Source organism: Agelaius tricolor, unplaced genomic scaffold (genome assembly GCF_023055355.1).
Source record: "Agelaius tricolor isolate 1412-34295 unplaced genomic scaffold, bAgeTri1.0.p SCAF_3, whole genome shotgun sequence".
NCBI classification, from domain to species: domain Eukaryota; kingdom Metazoa; phylum Chordata; class Aves; order Passeriformes; family Icteridae; genus Agelaius; species Agelaius tricolor.
The window spans coordinates 43523416-43545531 of record NW_027269263.1 but is presented as its reverse complement, the minus strand read 5'-3'; the positions used below and the strand labels follow the sequence as shown (position 1 = coordinate 43545531).

General features: G+C 38.9%; 1 protein-coding gene across 2 annotated transcripts in view; it reads right to left on the bottom strand.

The window, feature by feature from the left end:
- Positions 1-545: 545 nt before the first annotated feature.
- Positions 546-22116, bottom strand: part of ZNF277 (zinc finger protein 277) — a 42797-nt gene continuing 21226 nt past the window's right edge. For both annotated transcript variants that reach the window (XM_071423658.1, XM_071423657.1), the window contains exons 3-12: positions 21971-22059; positions 20201-20283; positions 15508-15599; positions 14064-14174; positions 12081-12213; positions 5825-5892; positions 4560-4656; positions 3978-4020; positions 1729-1903; positions 546-936 (exon numbers count right to left, since the gene is read on the bottom strand). In XM_071423658.1, coding sequence (XP_071279759.1) covers positions 744-936; positions 1729-1903; positions 3978-4020; positions 4560-4656; positions 5825-5892; positions 12081-12213; positions 14064-14174; positions 15508-15599; positions 20201-20283; positions 21971-22059 — 1084 coding nt within the window. In that variant the 3' untranslated portion in view covers positions 546-743. The remainder of the gene's footprint in view (positions 937-1728; positions 1904-3977; positions 4021-4559; positions 4657-5824; positions 5893-12080; positions 12214-14063; positions 14175-15507; positions 15600-20200; positions 20284-21970; positions 22060-22116) is intronic.

The window sequence follows — 22116 nt, the reverse complement described above, 5'->3', positions numbered from 1 at the left end:
TTCATAACCATACAAGAAATGTACTTTCAATTATGTAGATTCTTGATCCAACCAATATTGCAATTCTTCCTATCATAATTAGACTTTAGATTGGCAACTTCTCATGCAGTCAGATATCCATGGGACAGGCAGAGCTTTACTGATGTTTCTGAGCTAGTTTTGAGAATAGGCACCATATGTCTTAAGTACTGATGATTAATAATAGAGATACACAGATTTATTTTTATTTTCCAAAAGTTCTAATGTAAAAATGAGCAACATTTTCTTCACACACCTGATTGAGAATTACATTTTCTGTTTGCTCTCTAACAGCAATAGCACACAGAAGATTTACTCACTGGCTTTACACGATCTCAGTTGTTCTCACCTTTCACAAGGTGCCCTTAAAATAGAACTCATATTCTGATTCATTCAGGACAAATTAAAAAAGATGAAAAATCTGTAAATAACACTAACACACTAAGGGTATTTGAAGATCCTAGCAGAAAATCAAGCATTAAATGTTAGCTTCATTTTAAAATTGAAAGGAAGATATACCAACAAAGTTAACACTTAAATTTTTATTTAGGATTAAATTTTTAATATTTACGTTATCATAATATTATTGTTTACGTTAAATAATGTTATCATAATATCCCATGATGATAACAACATTTGTGAGTCTAACTGTATTTCAATAGTCTTGAAAGGTTTTTTTTTGTCTTGCAGAAAAAGCACTAAAGGACAGCCACTGTACTTCCAAGTCAAAATTTCTTCTGATTCTTGTTCTCTTTCCACAGAAGCTGGTTTAAAACACTGCTCTGTTTGAGAGCTTTTAGACTGGATATATCTTCACTTACAACAGGCACTTCTTCACTTTGATCCTCAGCTTTTGCATCTTCACTGTCTGACAGTGTACACAGGAGTGTATCATTTTCATAGGTAGGAAAATAATACCTGAAAGCAACAAAACATGATTACTAGACAGTCACACATTTTGTTTGAGAGGCTGAGACAAGAATTTTAAAAAGGAAACATGAGCAAGTCTGGTTGTCTGGAACGACAGCAAACAGCACACCCAAAAAGCAACTGCACAGTGCAGGTATACACAGTGCAGAGGAGTCATAGAGAAGAGCTGACAACAAATGAGCCCTTCTTCCTATTTCTTCAACCATATGATATTACGAAAGAGACTTCAGATCCATATTTGTCCCTCAACAAAGGCTGAATTGAGGTGTTTGAGTTAGAACACTCCCTGAGCTCTACCACCTGGTAGAGAGCATCATTCCCTGGACCCATACAGCCTACATAGAGTCTGAACCAGTGTTTTGTTACACTGTCTCTCTATTTTTCATGGAAAAAACTATGGGTAAACTACCAATTTGTTTTGATGCCTAAAGTTAGGTAGACATCATGCATATATCTACATTAGACATGCAAAAGAAGGGGTTTGACTCTGTTCTGGAACAATTTTGCAACAACAAACTTCTCTAGGACAGGGACTTGAAAGTGCAGTTCCCACGTGTAGGAACATGCATCTTGGATGCAACTAGAAGAGGAGTACCCTATATTCATTTTATCTTCAGACTGTATAGAGCTTTCTAATTCTGACACCATTTATTATTTTATCTGGGCCACAAGAGTAAGGGAGCTCAGGGCACTGTTGTATTTGCAAATCCCAGAACTTACTGTTTCAGAGAAATTATCAAGTAAAAGTATAAATGCTGGAAGAAATGTATTTGCCCTTACTGTGGTTGATCCCATGTAGACCTGGCTGGCAGGAATGCAATGTGTTTGGTCTCTTCCATATGACTTATCAATCCTCCTTTGGATTCAAATTTCTCCTGGCAGTTGTAACAACGACAATGATGGATTTCTCTTCTGATGAAATTCACTAGCTTTACTTGTTGATAGAAGTTCAGACCTGGGAGAGATGGTAGTGAACAAGCACTTGGGCAACATAAGTCTTAAATTAAACATGCTTTCTTGGATTAAGCATAAGGATTGATAAGAGTTTACTGAAGACAGCACTGCCTGCATGCTGTATCTTAGCAAATTACTGTTTATTCCTAGCTGCTGGGAAACCGACCCTTCTTTTAGTGCAAAAACTAAACATTTTGTTTCCTCTCAGTCTGTCTTTAGGCTTAGTGACAGAGGTTCAGGAGGAGGCAAGTAGGTTGAAGAACCTTGGGAAATGAGAGAGACTGACTATAGGCATTGTACCCTGGCTTCCCTGGGACAGGCCCAGCAGGCAGGCAGGATGCACAGTTTGGAGGATCCCCTGCCCTCCCTGAGCACAGTGACTTCAGGGACAGGGGCAGTCCCTTAGAGCAGACCAGTCTCCTCTGTGACTGCCCCATGTCCCCAGGTGTGAGCCCCTGTAGGTGGAACCCAACAGTGATGAGGACAATGGTTCACCGGGCACAAAGGTGCCACCAGGGTTAAGTCAGCCCTTGCCCTGCAAAAAAGCTGCTCCCATAAAGAAAAAAATACAGGTCATGGTCACAGAAGGTTCCCTGCTGGAGGGAGTGAAGGCCAAAATGCCAACCAGACTCACTTTTAGGGGAATTCTGCTGCCTCCTTGGGGCTCAGGTTCAATGTGTGATGAGAAACCTCATAATTACCCTCATGGGTAATTATCTGTTAGTGATTTTTCAGGTGGGCAGTAATGAAGTTGCAACAAGAAGTCCCAGGGCAATCAAGAGATACTGCAGGGCCTTGGGAAGACTGGTTAAAGGATCAGGAGCATAAGCAGTGTTTTCCTCTGTCCTTCCAGTTGCAAGGAATAATGAAAGAGCCAGCACATCGATACCTGCTTCCAAGCCTGGTGTCACTGGAAGAATTTGGGGTATTTGGATCATGGGTGTGCCAACATGACCCCAGGTCTGCTGGTGACAGATGAGATACACCTGGCTCAGAGGGGGAAAGGGATCCTTGCACAGGAGTTAGCAGAGCTCATTGAGACAGTTTCAAACTAGATTTGAAGGGGGTAAGGGATAAAACCTGTCTAAAGGCCTGTCAGAGATGAGCCTGGGTCAGGATGTCAGTGTATTGTGTTTGACAAAGTGAAGTGCTGGATCCTGCAACTGGTCACACAAGCCATGCAGTGTTACAGACTGGGGGAAGCTGCATGGTAGAAAAGGACCTGGGGGTGCTGGTGACAGCAGCTGAACATGATCCAGCAGTGCCCAGGGGGCCAAGATGGCCAGTGGCACCTGGCCTGTGTCAGCAATAGCAGGGCAGGGATTGTCCCCCTGTTTAGCCTGGAGAAAAGGAGGCTCCAGACTGACTCAATCACTCTCTGCAGCTACCTGAAAGGAGGCCATGGCCACATAGGGGTCAGTCTCTTCTTCCAGGTAACAAGTAACAAGGGGTGATTAAAGTTGGATATTAAGAAAAATTTCTTCACCAAAAGGCTTTTCAAGCCTTGGTACAGGCTGCTCAGAGAGGTAGTTGAGTCACCATGCCTAGAGGTATTTAAATGACATGTAGATGTGGCACTCAGGAACATGGTTTATTTGGGACTTGGCAGTGCTGGGTTAATAGCTGGCCTCAAGGATCCTAAAGGTCTTCCACAACCTAAATGATTCTATTCTATAGCAGAAAGCCAACACTGGCCAAACAAAGCTCCTGGCTTGCAAGGAAGCATAAACAGGCATAATAATAATAACAACAACAAGAATAATAAAAATAATAATACTTCTAAGTCTCCAGCAGCCAGACCTAGAACTCACAGAGCAGGTATTTGTAGAAGCTACTCTGCAAAAGAATCCAATGGGTCTAAAGAAAATAGTACACATCCTTGGCAGCAGCAACAGTTCCATAAAAATAAAGTGTTCTTGGCTTGCTTTTGTAAGCTGGCAGAAACAGTTTCCATTATGGAAAAGTTAAATGTCTCTACAAAAATAAAACCGATAAACTTGTTTTCCACTATTCTTATGATGTGGTTTTCTCCACACTAGTGGCAGATGCTGACAATTACAGCCCCTCTTACTCACCATGCTCTGACTTTATTTTAGGAAAGTGAAATCCATGTGATTTCTGGAGGGAAAAAAAAAAAAAAAGGAAGAAAAAAAAATTATTTCCACTACTTCTACTATTCCAAGTTGAAAACAGCTCAGCTTCTCATGGGTTGACACAGACATACCCATAATAGACACACAAACATAAATGTTTGAAACAAACCCCAGAAGTTTTGGTTCATCAGAAACTTTTGCATTCATAATTAATACTTAAATAGTTTATTAAAACTGAAACACAGATGCTAACCATAAAATATATTAAATCATGAAACCATTATGATATCAAAGATGCTATTTCTTTACTGCCTGCAGCTGTCTGTACACACACAAGTAATAGCTAGTCATACTCTTAATGTAAAGCTTGACTTCTCTGCATATTCTAAAGAATAGAGGCTAGAGGTGCATGCAGTGCTTTAGTTCTGTGCTGAAGAGGGCATTTTAATGCAGCAGCTGATTTGACCTTAATAAAGATGTTACAAACACAATTTTTAATTCCATATATAATATTATATATAATGTTCCAGTGATGAAAAAACTGTTATTTAAAAAAAATCTTACCTGCATGTGAAGATAGAGTTTTTCTGTGGTGTCTGCTTGCTGTTCACAGAACAGGCAAACTGCACATACAGGATGCTCTTCCCAGTCAGACCAATCTCTTATGAATAAAAGTCAAAAAGATTCATTTAGTCTTAGGAAAGAGAAGAGACATTTTGAGAAAGGGCAATTCAGATTCTGCTTTCACAACACCAGAAATAAATCCAGAGAAACTGAATATTTTAAAGGGGTGGAAAAGACAACATGAATTTATAGCTGGATACATGATTACAATCTGGTGTAGAGTCTAAAAAAATTAGAAATTTGAGAAAGACTGAGCAGTTAATATTGGGTAATTTCTATGCAGACAGCCATTTAATCCTGCTTGAAACTGTCTGCACTAATAAACTGAATCCTAACTTCAATTTCTATCCAGTTTGGCAAGTCATGAAATATTGCTTTCAGTGTTTATTTTTCTAAGGTCTTTTAAAATTCTTGCATACCTTTCTAATCTTTCAATACACCAGCCAAAGTCATAATCATCAAGCAGAGCTGACTCTAAGTGTTATTTACTTATGAAATATTAATTACTCACTTATGCTACATTTTGACAAGTACGCAGAGAATACTTTACCAAAACATCCATTTAAATCCTAATGCTGCTGAGAGATAGAACTATTACTGCACCAGGCAGAGTCAAGTAAAATTAACCTTAAGTCACAGAGAGAACCAGGAAGATCAGGGACCTTGATTCCCATAAATTACTTCCTGCTTATTCAATTTTCTATGGCCAAGAAAATCATCTCTGTAGTGATCTGAGGGCCTGGACCACAGAAGAATGCAGAGGAGGTGGATGTTGCCCTCAATCAGCACTGCTGAGAAGCCTCCTCTGGAATCCTTCTTTAATCTCAAGTGATTACCTTTTTATCCATTTTTTTAATACAATTTCTTCTTCATACTGACACTTGATGCTTACTTTTAAAATTTGAGCAGAATCTGTTCAATTGTGTTCTGGTGCAAAACTAAACAAGAATGCATTTTGTCTACATCATTACAAACTCAGAAGGCCCTTGTTTGAGCTCTAAGGAAACAAAAAAACAAGCTTGTGGTTGAAATATGGAGTTTATAGCTCTCATTACTGAGAAGTGTTTTTAATGAGGACAATTTGGATTTGATTGGTTTAAATGAATCTAAACTGTGTGCTAACTGTGCACAGCATTTTCCCTGCAACTACTTCAAAAGATAATGGTCCTGCAAGTCTGTGTAATGGGTACATAAGTTACTCTTACTCTTCTAGGTTATCTAGTAATTCCCGGTCATCCTCTGACTGCACTTCCTCCCAGGACTTTCCAAATTCCTGGGGGGGAAAAAGAAAAGAAAAAAACATTTCCTGATTCTCATCACACATTGCCACTGAACTGAATGAACATCTCAGAAGTCACAATCAATATCTTATTTTGGATCACTTGAGTATTGCTGTGAGTAAAAGGTAGTCATACAACACTGCTTTAGTAAAAATTTTTAAAGTAAGAATTATTTTGATCATTTAACAGGGCACATCCCACACTATAGCTAAAAGGAAGATGGTTTGGCAGAGTTCTCAAGAAAACTGGTGGTGCAATGTTGCCATTATATTGCAAAGGTTCCATATTGCTGTCTCCTTACTGCAAGAGTTTCATACCTCCTTGATGTTTCTCACAGGCAGCTCCTCCAAGCACTGACCCTTTCTTCTTCCTGCAGCAGCCAACTAACTCCAGTTTCCCTCAGCCCACCAATCCACTCTTTTATAGCACTCTTCTTCTTATTCCCTACAGCTGTGGCCTGTTAAAGTCAGGCCTGCTCCTAATCTTTAATGATTAGCCCAGCTGCAACTCTTTAGGGGGTAAGATTACTTTCTATACTACCTTTATTCACTTATGTTCTATTCCCCTACAGTGCAACACTTCCCAGGTGTTCCAGGTATGGTATCAATACCTCAAGTTTGCCCTCTCACTTGCTCAATCCAACTGCCCACCTTGCCTTTCAAGCAGCAGGTGCTGCTCCATGCAGCCATCCCACCTGAGGCTCCAGCTGCAGCACTCAGAGCTGTGCCAAGGCTGTACCAGTGCAAACCAAAAATATTCCCTGCAACTACTTCAGCTTAGCTGAAGTGCTCCAGAAAGTGCTCTGGTGTCAGCTTACCCAGAGTGCTCCAGAAAGCAGGAGAGCCAGGGCACAGAGCTCTGGGATGGACTCCACTTTGTCTTCCCTCCTCTTCTCAGACATGAACGTAAGCACATCTATTCATGGTGTTCTGCTCCTCCTTTTGCTTTTTGTGTTGTTTATTTATACCTTAAAGACCTTCAGCAAGAAGTATATCACAATACATTTGTGCAGCCTTCAGCACAATGGCAAGCACTCTCAGCAGGACTGAGATATAAATAACAGGCAATAAAAAGCTGAGGGCCTCTACTCAAATACCAGCAGTGATCTCTAGCCAGTGTTTTTCTTTCTTGGGATTCTTCTTGTCTTTAAAAATAAACCCAAGCAAACTAACCAGTAATCAGAATAGTATTTTTGAACCTGATGGCTATGGAGGATTCACAAAGATTACAATTGAGGATCTTGTCCCATAAAAAAAAAAAGACAGCTAATAAAAAGACAATCCTTTAATTGATTTTATTAAAATATTCCTACTAATAAATATATTTAACAATATTCTTAGTAACAAGTATGATTATTGCCTTTATGGGTGTTTGGAAAAAGAAGGAAAAGATATTAAAAATTCTCATTTAACAATTTAATGAGAATTTTTAAAGTTGTTAATGTCTATCAGGAAAATGATAAACAATTGTCCCTAGACAGCTCTAAACATAATGTCATCATATATTAGAGAATGAAAATTGTGTAATTAATTCAGTGATACTACATGGCAGTGTGTAAGCTCTCTGAGTGAGAGGGGAGACTCATTAATGTCACCATTACTGTGAGATATCATGAAGCCATTAACACCTCTCACCACATGTTCTCCCAGCTGCACACTCCTTTCCTGTATCTGCTATTGCTAGCACCTTAATGAGCAGATAGTGGCTCACAACCACTGCAAAATGAAGAAGAATGCTCACCATGTTTCCCCTTAGCAGCTCAAAGTGTATCAGCACAAGAGAGTATGTTCAAAACAGCAGCCTTAAGCTTCACCTTTTAATTGAAGGTGAAAGGGAAAAAACATGCCTGAGCTTTGTTATTACTGATGTTTTTTATGGTGTTTCTGTGAAGAAGGCAGAGAGGGAGCTTGTAAGATATCTCTGTTTTGCTCATCTATTTATATTCAGAGGTGAAAAAAGAAAAGGAAAAAGCTAAAAGCTAACCAGGTCTTGTATCACTGGAAAATTGCATGGTGAATGGATAACTAGGAAAACTGTGATGAAAGTGCCAAGAGACTGAATCTGAGCAATTGGGTGGAAAAGAGTTCTTTGAAACATTCTTAATAATCCTTCAGGTTTTTTAAATTTATTTTTTTAACACTTTTTCAGTTCTCCAGCTTGATGGGCATCTGGGACCAAGGGTGCCTTTGTTAAGTATTCAATTTTCTTTGCATTTTCATCCAAGATGCAAGAGCTGCCAGGAATGATCTCTAGAGATTCCCAAGAAATTCTTAACAAAACCAGAGAAAAAATGAGACTGACATTGTTAATAGTTCAAACACTAGAAAATGCATAATTAAAAAAACCCTGAAGGCCTTACTATATATTCAAGAAAAAACAACTTTTTCTTTTAAACACTTTCTGTGTACCTCGCTGAGAGGATGATGCTATAGAAAAATGAGAACATGCAAATGTGTGTGGTTTGATTATTTCCTCTTCCAAAATGTAGTCTAAATGCACAGAGATGAAATGCCTCACTGGTAATTTACCTTTGCAACCAGAGTGCAGTTCTACAGGAAGAAAGTCTGTGTGCCTCACTGAGGCAACACATCCCAGCTTGAAAAAAGTGCAGAGATGGGAGAAACTAGAAACAGCAGCTGCTATCTCAAGCAGTGTTCCCTAAAGAGCAGTTCCCAAACTACATGCAAATGGAGATCCAGGCCTGTGCAGCTCACAAACTTCAAACATATGTTGATTTCCCCTGCAAATTTTCCCTTTTTCTCACCTGCCTTGCTGTGATGATCTGAGTTATGCTATCTGGTTTATATTGCTGCAGGACTCGAGATGGTGCACCAGGAACAAGAGTCGGCCTTAACCCAACGTTAGTTAATCCACATGGATGAATTTCAATATGAAGCATTCCCCAGTTGGGGGATTTTATTAAATCTTGAATCATCACCAACTTATGAAGGGTGTCCCTTTACTATTTTAAAAAATACACAGTGTAAATCAACAGAGGTTAAATATAAGAAGGGACTCCCATAATAAAATATTCTTCCCCCGCCGCCCAACAGATAATAGTGATGACCTAGAGCTTGGCAATGAGGAGGATACATCTTTTTATTTTTGAGGAAAATAAAAGCTTTATGAAAAAAGTTTTCTAGTAAGTAGCAGGTACCATTTCTCAGCTGCCTAGTTTAGTTATAAGTGTATTAATTCACTGATGCTACATACTGTAGATACATGCCATTAGTCAATTTGAAAATAGACATCTGGGCTTCTTACAAAGGATACTCTATAGCTAAAAGTGCTGCTGGTAACAATCAGATGAATACAGAAAGGAAGGTCTTGTCAGTCTGGGTTTGCCTCTGTTCCTCTGGGAATAAGAGAGTTTTAAAACTGCCTTCTATTCTTTCATGGCCTCCAGCAGGCATCACATTACAAAGTTCTTCTCTCTCCATTTTTACTTGGTTCTTTGTGCAAGGTGTGCCATGGGGCCACAGGATAATACACACAGAGAAACAAGGAAATTAGGTGTTTTTTTTTTAAGAAAAGAAAATGAGGAATTCTACATCTATGTATCATAAATACGTTGTTGCTTAGTTCTTTGCACTCCAGTACCAGTTCATCTCTCTGAATTAACACTTCAAGCCATTCTGTAGGATTGGTATAATCTTCCACACTTACACAATACCTCCAAATCCAAGAGGGAATCATTTCAGATGTGATATGTAAACCATGTTTGTGTCTTTGAAACTGTATAATCCCCTGGACATTTAGAGCAATGTGAAGGACAGACCTCTAACACTCATTGGGAAAAATGAGTAAATCTTGACAGTACACATTAAAAAAAAATTCTGGTAAATTGTGAGGTGTTAGGGGAGAGGAAGCAAAATCACTACATTGAGCCATTACAAAAAGCAGATCTTGTGTAACATCAAGAATTTACTGAATATAGCTGCAGCTTGAAAAAAATCCATCCTATCACATTTAATATAATCTACTGTAGAGCATATATGTGCTCTACAGAATATTTCCTCCTTAAAATGTAAATGCCAATCTACTGAACTCCTAGTGAAGAAACTGAGGTTGTTCCTTTTAGTCTTCCTGTCTCTGTGTAGAAAAAAAAAGGGTTGTCAAAGGCTGTTTGGAAAGCAAACACTTTCCATTATGTAGGAACATTCAAAAAAATTTCCTGTGTGCAAACACACGCTTTATAGTGAACCATCTTATAAGTGTTTAAGATAGAGTTTTTAGTCTGTTTTTGATCTCTTTTAAAAAAAATTCTTTCTTTAAAAGAAGAAATGTCAGAAATTCTGATATGGGTATAGTCAGAAGGATCAGAAGGGCCGAGTAGAAACAGTCCCCTGAGTAGACTGTAGTGGAGACAACTGAAAATGTGTGGAAAGACAATGTGGCTGTAGCAGGGCATGTAGAGCCAGACAAAGAATTGTGATCATTCATGTATGTCCCAGAAGATGTACTGGCACAGATCTTGCATATGCAGTACCCACTGCCCAATTTTTAACATTTTGGTGGTTTGACATAGCTTATCTGAGTTATATTTACTATTGCCTGTAATTTCCAGAACCTGAAGGAATACATGTCTGAGTGATGCTACTCAGTGACCTGAACCTGAGCTGGTTCAGGCTGGCACATGAAGGCACCCTGCCAAGTGCTGGCCAGAATCCCAGCTGCAGGCAAAGGGGACCAAGGCCCTGACTGTGAAACACTTTGCATGGTCTGGGGCCACGCAGCAGCATCACTCAGAGCACACCTGCATGTGGGTCAGCAAGCACAGACCACAGCCCTTGCCCTGTCAGGTGATATGGGCAAGGCACCAGCTTTGGAGCAACTGGAGAAAAGAGGTTAGCTATGTGAATCTTAGCCTTGCTGTTATATTTATTTTGGCATATTCTGCTTATTAACATGACACAGCCATTGTGTCTGGATCCATGTTATGACCTCCCTGCATGTCTCTCAGATTTCTCAAGTAGTGCTTCATGGTTCTCAGAGATTCTGGGTAGTCACCTAGCTCAATTTCCTGATCTAAGATGGAACAGATTAAAATTTAAACAATGCAAATGAGAGACAAATGATAATTTTAAAAGATGCCAAGTTCTGAAAACAGAATATTACATGCAGGACAAGCAGAGAAGAAAGAAACTATTAAAATCACTTAAAACAATTATATGAAATGAAAATCTGTTAACTTCCAAAGGAGAAGTAACTGCTCAGTTCTGTTGAGGATCTAAGAACATCTACCCTACACAGCTTCACAACTTTTTCCTCACTGTGCAGCAAATACAGGTCAGTTTTCAACATTGTGAAATTTGACTATCTAGGAAAAAAACCCCAGGTCTCAGATCATTGATCTTTGGAAGAAAAATATAAAATATCACCAAGGGAAATCATTCTGTCTTGGGTAGAAGGGACTTGGCAGAGCATTAAACATATAAATTTTTGTTCTCAGTATTAAAGTAACACCCATGGAGAGAAATTAAAAGGAAAGAGTAGGTAAAACAGTCATGAATGCCTATTTATAGCCTGGATATTAGCACATGTAGAAGGCACAAAGACTACTTCAGGTAAACTATAGTTATTTCTGGGACAGAACATTGCAGCTTTTGAAGCAGCTCCTATATTCATAAGTTGAAGGCAGCAAATGAAAATCTGTTACATACACATGCACACTCTCTCAGAGGTCTGAGATAAAAAAATATTTAGCAACATACACCTACCTGGAGGCTAAAAACTAACTGTTTTTCTTTCATCTCTGTGTCTTTCATTTTTCTCCTCTTTGCATTTAATTTATCCTCTGAAGAGCACTTTCAGCTTAAGGTTTGTAGAAAATGAGCTTGAAGCCAACTTGCCTTAAGTTAAACCTCCATTTACTTAATTGCTCAATCTCACCTTCCATTCTGTTTTTAAAGCAGAGACTGAGCACTAATGACATGATGATTAGTGTCTCTTCAAGCTACACTCTTGCATCTCTCAAAATCAAATCTCAACAAAAAATGTTTACTAGTGCTTAGTTTGACAATTATCCAGAATATCACATCATAAATGGGCATACTTCTTAAGAATCCTTCACTTGATTTTTGACCTTTATACTAATTGCTAGTTTGGATTTATTCACTTTTAACTAGATAATGTCTGTATCTCTTTAGTCAATTTGCTAATTATTCACAGAACTACTTACCAAGTAATTAATGATATAAAATTTGTCATATTCTTTATTCTTGGCATTGATTTTGCGATGCTGCTTCTTTCTCATGTGATCTTTAAGTGTGTTTTTGTCTCTGAAGACTTTTTCACAGTATAAACACTGCAAGCTAAGATAAAAAGGTAAACAGGTTAAACTGTTAAACAGGTTAAACATGTTAAACTGAAAATAGTGTAAAATAATAAATTTAAATAAGCTGGAGTTATATATAATATGATTAACCTAAGCATGTCAGAGCAAACTAAAAGAAACAGAAAGCTTATTTGAAAAAAAAAAATACGAGATACTCTTAGATCACAGTAGAGTCAAACAGAAATGACAATGACAAAAAATGAAAAATATAGATAACAAAAAATTTTACTGTTTGCCCTATATGCAAAGTGGGAGAAAAGTCTGATTACCCAAAGTAGGCGCAGAAAGGCTGCTGATTGCTCACTGTGTGAGCTCTGTAACTCAGCATGGACTTACACTAACATCTAATCCATCTGTAATTGTTTCTTTGTAATTCAGATTGAAAAGAAACAAGCTGTGAACATACTACTTATCTTTTGAAACAATCTAAATTAGCTAAACAGAAAGTTTTTATAGTTGTACCTCAACAGCAAGGGCAAATGAAAGTTTACCAGGGTGGTCAATGGGCTTTGAAATCCTAAGTAAAATTCTGTAAGTAAATTCATATCCACACACAGAGAGAAGTATATATAATTCACAGATAGACATACATACACATAGATACCTGCATACATGTACATAGACAGGAAAGTATTATTTAGGTGTATATACACATTACTTAAGAAGGTGAAAACATTCATTAACAAATGAGAATTTTACCACAGTTTGTCTTGCAGAGCAATTCAAACAAAACAGAAGTATATGTATTGCCTTAAACCAGCATCATAAAACTGTTTTGGCTCCAGATTCCCCTCAGATGTTTTGTGTGGAGCAGGAATTCAAGATTCTCAGTATCATTCTGCCTTTCAAGACATTTAAGAAGTTTTGAGTTCTCCCTGTGCTTGCAGACTTCAAATCAAGATTGCCTTGCTGGTGACTTACAGGTCTGATGCCAGAATACATCTATGAATTTTAATCTCTGCTTTGCTCCACCTGCTAACAGCAAAGTGTTTGCTCTACTTGAGAAAGGCATTCCTATGAAGAGTACAGAAGGCTTTCTGTCAGCATACATAATGCAGCCTTATTTGCCTGAAACAAGATTTTTCTCCTCTAGTGATTTATTCTCAGGTACTATTCTACTAGCATAGCTAATATGCCTATCCTTAGCTGTAGGGGGAGTGGCCTTCCACTACTCTGGACACAATTTCAGCATGTGCGTTAACTACAGAGAGGATCATCTTTGAGAAAACTCCCTTGAACTGAAAGCCTCAGGTCCTACTGATAAACAGTAGAGCTGCAAATTATCAGTGAGCATGGTAATTCAGTGCATTTGGCACACCAATGATAAAAGAATAGGCATTCTTAATGTGTCTTCTTTTCTGGGAAAAGTTAACATGCATCTGGTCCCCTTCTGCTCTGGGTTTGCTCTCTAAGCAGTACAAAAGGGAGAGACCAAACATCCCACAGTAATGGTATATGGAGGCAAAAGAAGACTGGAACAAGGACTCTGTATTCAGCAATTAAGGAGATGTTTAGCAAAAAGTTTGTCATGATGAGAAAGAACAATAATGCCAACAGTTATGAGAAAAAGGCATGTGCTCTTATTGATGTCAAACTGTGCAACACCTAACTGAAATACAGCACTTGACTTCATACTATTAACTGTTAGGAATTGGCTTTCAGTAAGGCCACAAAAAGACTTCTAAGAAGACTCACAATAAACTTACATGCTCTCTTTGCTTCTTCTTAACTAGCCACAAATGTGGAATTCATTTTTACCTACTATTTCCAAGTTAAAAGAAATACAACCCAAGTTTATTGAAAACAAACAAACAAAACTCCACTTACTTGTCAAGCTTCCTCTGCAATACAGCCAAAAATTCATAGCAGTTCACAATGTTATCTGGCAGCCCAATGTTAAAGGCATGCTCTCTTGCCATATGATTGAGAAGAACAGATCTACAAAAAACATTCAAATAGAATGTTACATATTTTTGCATATATATAAGAATTATTCAATTACTGATTTAAAATGCACCAATGGCTCTAAAACTGCATAAAAGCCAATGTTAAATAAACAGTAATAGTTTTGCTGCCACTGCTAGGAAATAAAGAATGCAATTTTATTGAAACAGGAAGTTTTTCATTTTCAGCTCTGCTGAATGTTCAGTAACATTTCAACTGCTCCATCCATGAAATATAATCCTTTAAATGAAAATTACAGTATAGTTTATTTTGACCCTCACTGTTAGCAAAGCTCGTTCATTACCCTGTATAAACAAATCACTTTTCAAACAACCCTCTTGAGAATCATTCTAAAAAGCCCTTTGTCAGACTTCTCTCTGCTGGTTAGCAGAGCATAAATTCTTGGATGCAATGTGCTTTTACATCAATATTGCTTCACACAGCACCAGCAACATGAAGGGCACTCAAAAGTGTACACAAATAAACATAATGGATGTCTAAATAAGATATTCTTCTGACAGAGATATAGTGGTTAATTCCTTAGGTGCCCAACCTCTCTATATCCCTCAGCTTCTGCTTTTGGGCACTAAAGAAATATCTGAATGTTGATGCTTGGTTTTATCACTGTCCAGGCATGATTTTCAACCATGCACTCTGCCTGTCAGACTCAGGAGGAAGCAGAGGATGAAGCTCCTCTACTGTCACCAGGCAGTAAAGAGGACACTCACAGAACATTGGGATGACCTGCAGGAAAATGACCCCTGGTGCTTCTACCCTTCCAGATTACCAGAACTACCCATGCAAACAGGCAAATGAAACTGATTTACTCTGAATAAACAAAGTTTCTTTGGACCATGCACTTATGTGCAATTCTTGTTCACACTTGACTGATGCTGTAAAGCCCTCTGTTCTCACTCTAATTTTCCTCTCCTCTTTTTCATTTGATATTCAAATTCACACCAGATAGGTGAGCTTTAAACAAGAAAATATACAACTGGATAAAATTTCTTTTAACCATCACACTGGCTTACACAGCTGTCCTAGTCACTAAAACAGTTGCAAAAAAAATTTTCTCTTTAAAATGGTTTGTTCCCAACTCCAGCATACTGTGTAGTAGAAATAATTGCACTGGAATAAATAAAAAAGTTTGAGAAGTAGGACAGGATCTATGTAACATAAGAAATATGTAAACTATACCCTAAAGTTGATTCTACCTTCTGAGTCCTACCATTATGCTTTAACTGGTTCAGTGACATTGAAAACATAAACAAACATGCTGAGTAGGTATCACAAAATAAAACAAAAGCAAACAGGGCAATAAACAAACCTGTTTCCTGTGAATTCTTGATCACAGAACATACACATACTACGAAAACTTGTGTCATATCTCTCTTGTTGTTGCTGTTCTAGAATTTCTCTCTATGAAAAGGAACAGATATAGTTATTCAGACAAAACCATAATCATAAAATCATTCCATCACATAAGTTTATTATACATATTTATCCTTACTTGTAACAATGAACACATAAAATTGAAATGTGCTGCTGGCACAAACCAGATGTTAGTATGTTTTGAGTGTGGGTTCTCACAGATATTCCAAGTTTTTCCAAAGGCAGTATGTGTCCCAGCTAAGTTCCAGTAAAATTCTCTTAACTTTACATACCTGGTGCATGGAAATAAATACAGTCCATGGTGAGATCTTATGCAACTATTTAAATAATTTTGTATAAAATGTATCAATTTAATGTTTCTACCTGTGATTCAGCTCTACCTCTGGTATCAATGAGCAGGTTTATGGGTAACCACCTAACACCCCAAGGAATGGCACACTCAGTCCTACACAGCTAATTGCAGGCAACCTGGAGGGCTTTTTCCTAATAGAGGACACGGCCCTGGCAGTTTCTGTAAGAAGCTGTGGCACATACATCAAGCACTCCTGATGTTGCATTACACTAAACTGGACTAACATCTCCACCCCTCCCAGTGTATACTTCAACCTCCTGAAGCTTGTCTCAGCCTCAGATTGTGACAAACTGGGGATCATACAAACAGCTCTTCCTGGGAAGCTGGTACAGCTTGCAGTCTTGGTGACTCCTCTTTGGGATCTTCACTTACTGGGAGAAAGAGAAGCTCCTTCACCTAAAACTACCGGTCAGACGATGGGTGAGTATCTGTATGCATGACAGCAGGACAAGGTCAGTGCTGTTGTAGGAAGTATGTATTTTCAAAAAAAATAGGTCTGGGGATGTTAGTTTTTTTATTTAAAGAAAACACCCAGGTGCCTTCTACTGACACTGCCCCTGCATGTATCCTCAGTTTTGCTGCCAGGACTTCCTTGCCTGGTAGTGCTTCACAACCACGAAATCTTTGTCAAGACTGTGTTTTTCCAAAAGACTGTATCTGTTTTGTATTTCACAGCCTTGTCAGCTATTTCAGCAAGCTGTGCTCTCTAACCTACTTCAGGCTCATTCCTTGGCCTCTCTCAATACATCACAATCACCATTATGTCTCTGCATGACATCCACCTTGGCTAGCTCCCTGCTGCAATACAGCCTGAAATATTCCTAAACTGGAGTTTCAAAACTGCAGAATGAAATGCTTCAGGCAGCACATTTTAAAGACAGCATTTGTCCTTGTTTGGGCTTGCTGTTGGAGACAGCAGTTAGGATTCAAAGGATGCAGAAAAATCACCAGAAGTTGTATGGTTCTGGTCTTTATTCTACGCAATTCACATGAGCCCATTTGCCAGTTCACTCTTAATTGCTGGACTTGTCTGGAGGTAAAAGGCTTTACAAAGCAAAATATCTATTTAACTTGCAAGTCAACACTCAGATTGCAGCAAAAGGAAATGAAAAAATAAACAGACTTTATTGCTGTAACTAAAGCAGTGGCTCCATTAGCCCCAACTACAGCTGCAGCTCCATTTCACAAAATCCTTCCGTAAAAACTGAGGATACAATTCTGAAATTCAAAACAGTGATAACTGGAAACTATTTTGCACCATAATAAAAATGCATATTTCTTTCTTTCCTAATTTAATTACTCTGTAAACAAAACCAGCACTTGCTTTGGGTTCAATTCTCCACTCATTCCAGAGTTTAGGAAATGTCTACTTGCAGAGCAGATGAGATTGCTCACCTGCCAACAGACTCCTCATGCCCTTGGCACTGCAGTGGAAAGAAGGCTTAGTTGGTTACAGAACTGCATAGTAAGAAACCCCACAAAATCAGAAACAAATGCCCTTAAAAAAAAAAAAATTCCCTCCAATTTATAGCAGCCAGCAGGTATTATTTGTAATAAGATGGTTCTATGAAAACATCAGCTGCATGCTCCATCACAACCCTTTTTCCTCCCTGAAAGCCACAAACATGATATACACTTGGGAAGCAGATATCATTATGATACTGCATGCCCACATGCTAAATTCAAGGTGTCTTTCACAAACCCAAAAGGATTGTAGAAAACTGTAAAAAATACAGAGAAGTGCAGAAATGATGCACTGTGAAGAACCACCAAATAGCATTCTTCAACCTCAAATCACCTAATCATTGAGGTTGCAAAGAATCTCTTGAGAGCAACAAGTCCAACCCCTGTGCCCAAGCAAGGTCACCTCTACCTGGCTACCCAGGAGTGTGTTGAATTTTCTTTTGACTGTCTGCACAGAGGAAGAGTTTACAACCTCTCTGGGTAACTTGCTCTAGTGTTTGACCACCCTCCCAGTAAAAAAAAGTGTTTCTTTGTTTTCAGGGGGAAATTCCTGATTTTTAATTCATGCCCATTACCTCTTATCATGTTGGTGGGCTCAGGTGAGAAGAATCTGACTCCTTTTTCATTCATCAAGTACTTATATACATCACTAAGTTCCCCTGTGAGCCTTGTCTTCCAGACTTAACAGTCCAAGCTGTCTCAGCCTCTCCTCCTATGCAGGATGTCACAGTCTCTTAAGCATCTTTGTGACCCTGCACCAGAGTTGCTCAAGGAAGTCCATATATCTTTCTTGTACTGGGGAGCCCTGAGCTGGACTCAGCACTCCAGATGTGGTCTCAGCAGTGCTGAGTAGAGGGGAAGGACAATCTCCCTTGACCTGACTGCAACACTCTTCCTAAACCAGCCCAGGATGCTGTTATCCTTCTTTGCCATGAGTGTGCAGTCCAGCACAGGACTAATGAGACATAATGTAAGGCAGATAAATCAGGAGACAAGTTATGAATGGTTTGGATAATACTAAGGACAAATTCTTCACCATCTCTTCTAATACAAAAACCTGCCAGGTGTGACATGACAGGTTCAAAATGACCAAATAGAAGGCTCTCTCCCAGTGTGTGGTCAAGCTGCACAACTCACTCCTGCAAGTAGTGGGGATCCTGGAAGTTGTTGTGGGTTGAGAGTTGGAGGCTCATATTACTGAATTCAGAAATTTTTGAGCTGCCAATTGCAGGAGACAAAGTGAGTATTTTGGGAAAGGATCACCACTAGATCAGAAGACAGCAAATACCAGAGACACTTAGCTGCTGTCAAGGGTAAGATTTTGATCTAGACAAACCTTTTTTACTGATCCCAGACAGCTTTGGAAGGGAAGCATCCTAGGCATGACTGCATCAGCTGGTTTTCTGAATCCATGCTAATCCAGTGGGCCTATATAGGAAGGCAGGTTTCAGCTCAGATAACTCTAACTCCATGGGAAATCCCCAGTTGAAGAACTAGCACCAGAATTTCTCCTTTGCAGGAGCTGGGATCCTATGGAAAGCTGTGTAAGACTTGTACATATTCCTCCAGTATCAGGGATTCACTAGTCATGTCCTTCAAACTGAAGAATATTACTGTTGCCAGCAAACAGGAATAGCACTCACAGAGTAGCTGAACCAACTGGATTTTGTCTGCCAATTCCAATTTCCCTAGGACTAGCATTTGGGTTTTGTAAGGTTCTCCTTCATTCTGATTCTGCACATCACTTACTGTGTCTTCATTTGCATGCTGCTTGGGTGCAAACTTGTAATATAAACATACCAGAGGAAACAGCACAACAAAGGGTTAAAAGGCCCGTGTTGACAATTCTCAGGACATGGCTGCCAGCACTAAACTGAGGAATGTAAAGACCCCAAGGCCTGCACTCTAACATCTAACAGTACAGACACAGGGTATTGTGCATCTCAGTGGAATTCCTGCATCCTAGCATGAGGAGATTGTCAAAAAGGCTGCCATGTACCATGGAACATTCATTTCTAAATTAGCCCAACAGCAAAACCAGACTCCAGATACGTATTTCAAACAAGAAACCAGAAAAAATCCCACTGCCCAACAATCTGGACTAAGACTCCTGGAAGCTGGTCAGCATGAGTTGAACTTGAAGGACCATCCACTCAGAACTGACAATGCCTAAAAGTTCAGCAAGGTCTGTCCACAGTACTGTCTGTCCACAGGGTGCCATCAGGCAAGAAGAACCAGAATGGCTCATGTGGACCCAAGAGCTGGCATTTCATGTCCTTTGCATCTCACAGAAACAATACTGGCCAGACTCCCTCCCCTCACTCACCATGGTGCTTGTGAGTATGAGACTGTGAATTAATGAAATCTGGGAGAGGGAGTGAGAATGCACACAAACAGCTTGCTCAAAGGTTTTGTAGGTAAGTATCACCTTCTCTGCTCACAGTATCTCACACCAAGTTCTAGTTTGCTAATTTCCCTAGATGTGTATTATTACATGAAAGATAGTGTGTCAATGCATGGCAGATCCTTGCAAGCAGAAAAATTTTCAGCACACTCAACCTTTTTCAGTGTTCTGGGTGTATTCTCCACTTGTGTAGAACACTGACATACAACCTGTACATTTATCCCAAGGAAAAATCTATAAACAGGGGATTTGTGCATGGTTGTGCAGCAGCTAGGGAAATTATTTTAAAAAAAAATTCAGAATTTTGCCATCTCACAAAAAATGCTTTCACTTTAAAATGCCTGCTAAGTTATTATATATTATTCTATTGGAGTGTTTACCTTAAAAAATGAAACAATAATTTCTTACCAGTCTCTTTTGCTGAAGCTGTTCTCGAAGTAATCTGTCTTCTGGTAAAACATCACATAAAAGAAAATAATTGTCCTGTTCCTCTGTTAAGAGATTAGAAAGTGTGAGTAAGGAATGGGAAGTTGCAGCTGCTTTGAATATTACTGACAGATAATTTGCTAAGACTTTGGAATACATTAACAATGTAAGAATGTGATTTTTAACCTAAAAAAGTCAGTTACTTTAATTTCATAACATAATGAAACATATTTAAATATTTGTGCATATTTATATTGGAGTATGAAGGCAAAAGTCCTGCATAGCTTTTCTCCACTACCAGTTTTATTCATTTTTTGATGGTTCTTCTGGATACATAAAACAATTAGCATTTACATTGGTTACAGATTAAAGTCAGCATGAAAGAAATATGAAATTGCTTTTAATTTTATCCTACCAGTTATTTCCCTAAGAAACTGTTAGTTTTCAGTAGCTATCATAATTTGGTTTATCCTCCCCTTGCTCTGATCTCTCACATTACCTTTTACCATCAAATATTTTTCCACCTGTGGATATACACAACTGTTCAGTACCATACATTGAGACTTGCCTAATTTACATTTCTACTTACATGTTTTACACATATTTTATCTTTAGCAACCTTTTTACTATTTATGGTCATATCCAATTGAAGAAGGCAACAATTTTATTCAAAGGAATTACAATTACTCAGCATGTAGGAAAATACAAAAGATAATGGGTTAAGACATGAACAATTTTCTGGAGGGAGAGGGAGGGGTGAGGAGAGAGAGAGAGAGAAGGAGAAGGCTCAGTGATATTTCATAATTCTGCTCTTCAGCTGCTTGATTTGCAGTTTTCCAACTGAGTGGTAAGTGTAAGAGAAACAGAATGATGATTTTTGGAATGACTTTCATGTTTTCCAGGGCTACTTTTCTTAAAATTACTTTGAATAATTAAAAAATTACTTTCATCTATTTTGTACTCAGTTTCCGCTTTCTAACCATCTCTGACATTAGCTGTATGCATTGCTTCCTGTCTTTTAAGGTCTCCATTGAGAATTAAAGATGCCGAAAAGCCCTAAAGTTCTTATCTGTTCTAGGTAAACTGTGTTTTTCTGTTAGAAAAGGAAAGCCAGAGTAATGCATCAGAGCTGCTTCTGAGAAAAACCCTTCCTTCACACAGTCAACACTGTCCCAAGGATGGAATATGGCACCACACCAATGCAGAAGAACAGTGAACTATGGTTTCAGACTTGTGTTGGAGCACAGGAAACTGCACAATTGTATGGCTTCTGTGAGGATGACTTCTCCTGGGGAAGGGAGCACTGTGGCAGGGAAAAGGAAGGGGGATGTGGCCCTGATGTCCAAGAAGAATTAAGGAGCATCAGTGCAGATGGTGGGCAGGGTGACGTCAGAAAAGGCAGCTCACTGGGAATGTTTCTCATCATTTTGGAAGGACCATCACTGATGTTTTATGCTTTGGGTACCACCATCTCACAATATGAGCAGCTCTGCTTCCAGGCCTTGATTTGCAACAGGCCCCAGTTCACAGCACATTTAAGCCTGTATTGATCTCATCCTCACTCAGCACAGTGCTGAAGCATGTGTTGTAATCCTAGGTAAAGGTAAGTTTAGATATGTGCTTAAGAGTTAAACATTACTTCTGTGGGTTTCTGCCCTAGTGTCAGACACACGTGGCTGATCAAAGCAGCAGTATATGCCAGAAATTATCCCATCATCTGCCCATCAGAGAGTGAGCAAACAGCATACTTACCTAATGGAGCTTTTGAATTTGTTCTTATCACACTACAAAAGTCTGTGATAGGCTGTTCTGCAAACCTCCTCTTCCAGTACAGAATGTAGCTTTAAAAATAAGGGGGAGATGATCAGTGAATAAGGAAACACCAAAAATCTTGTAAT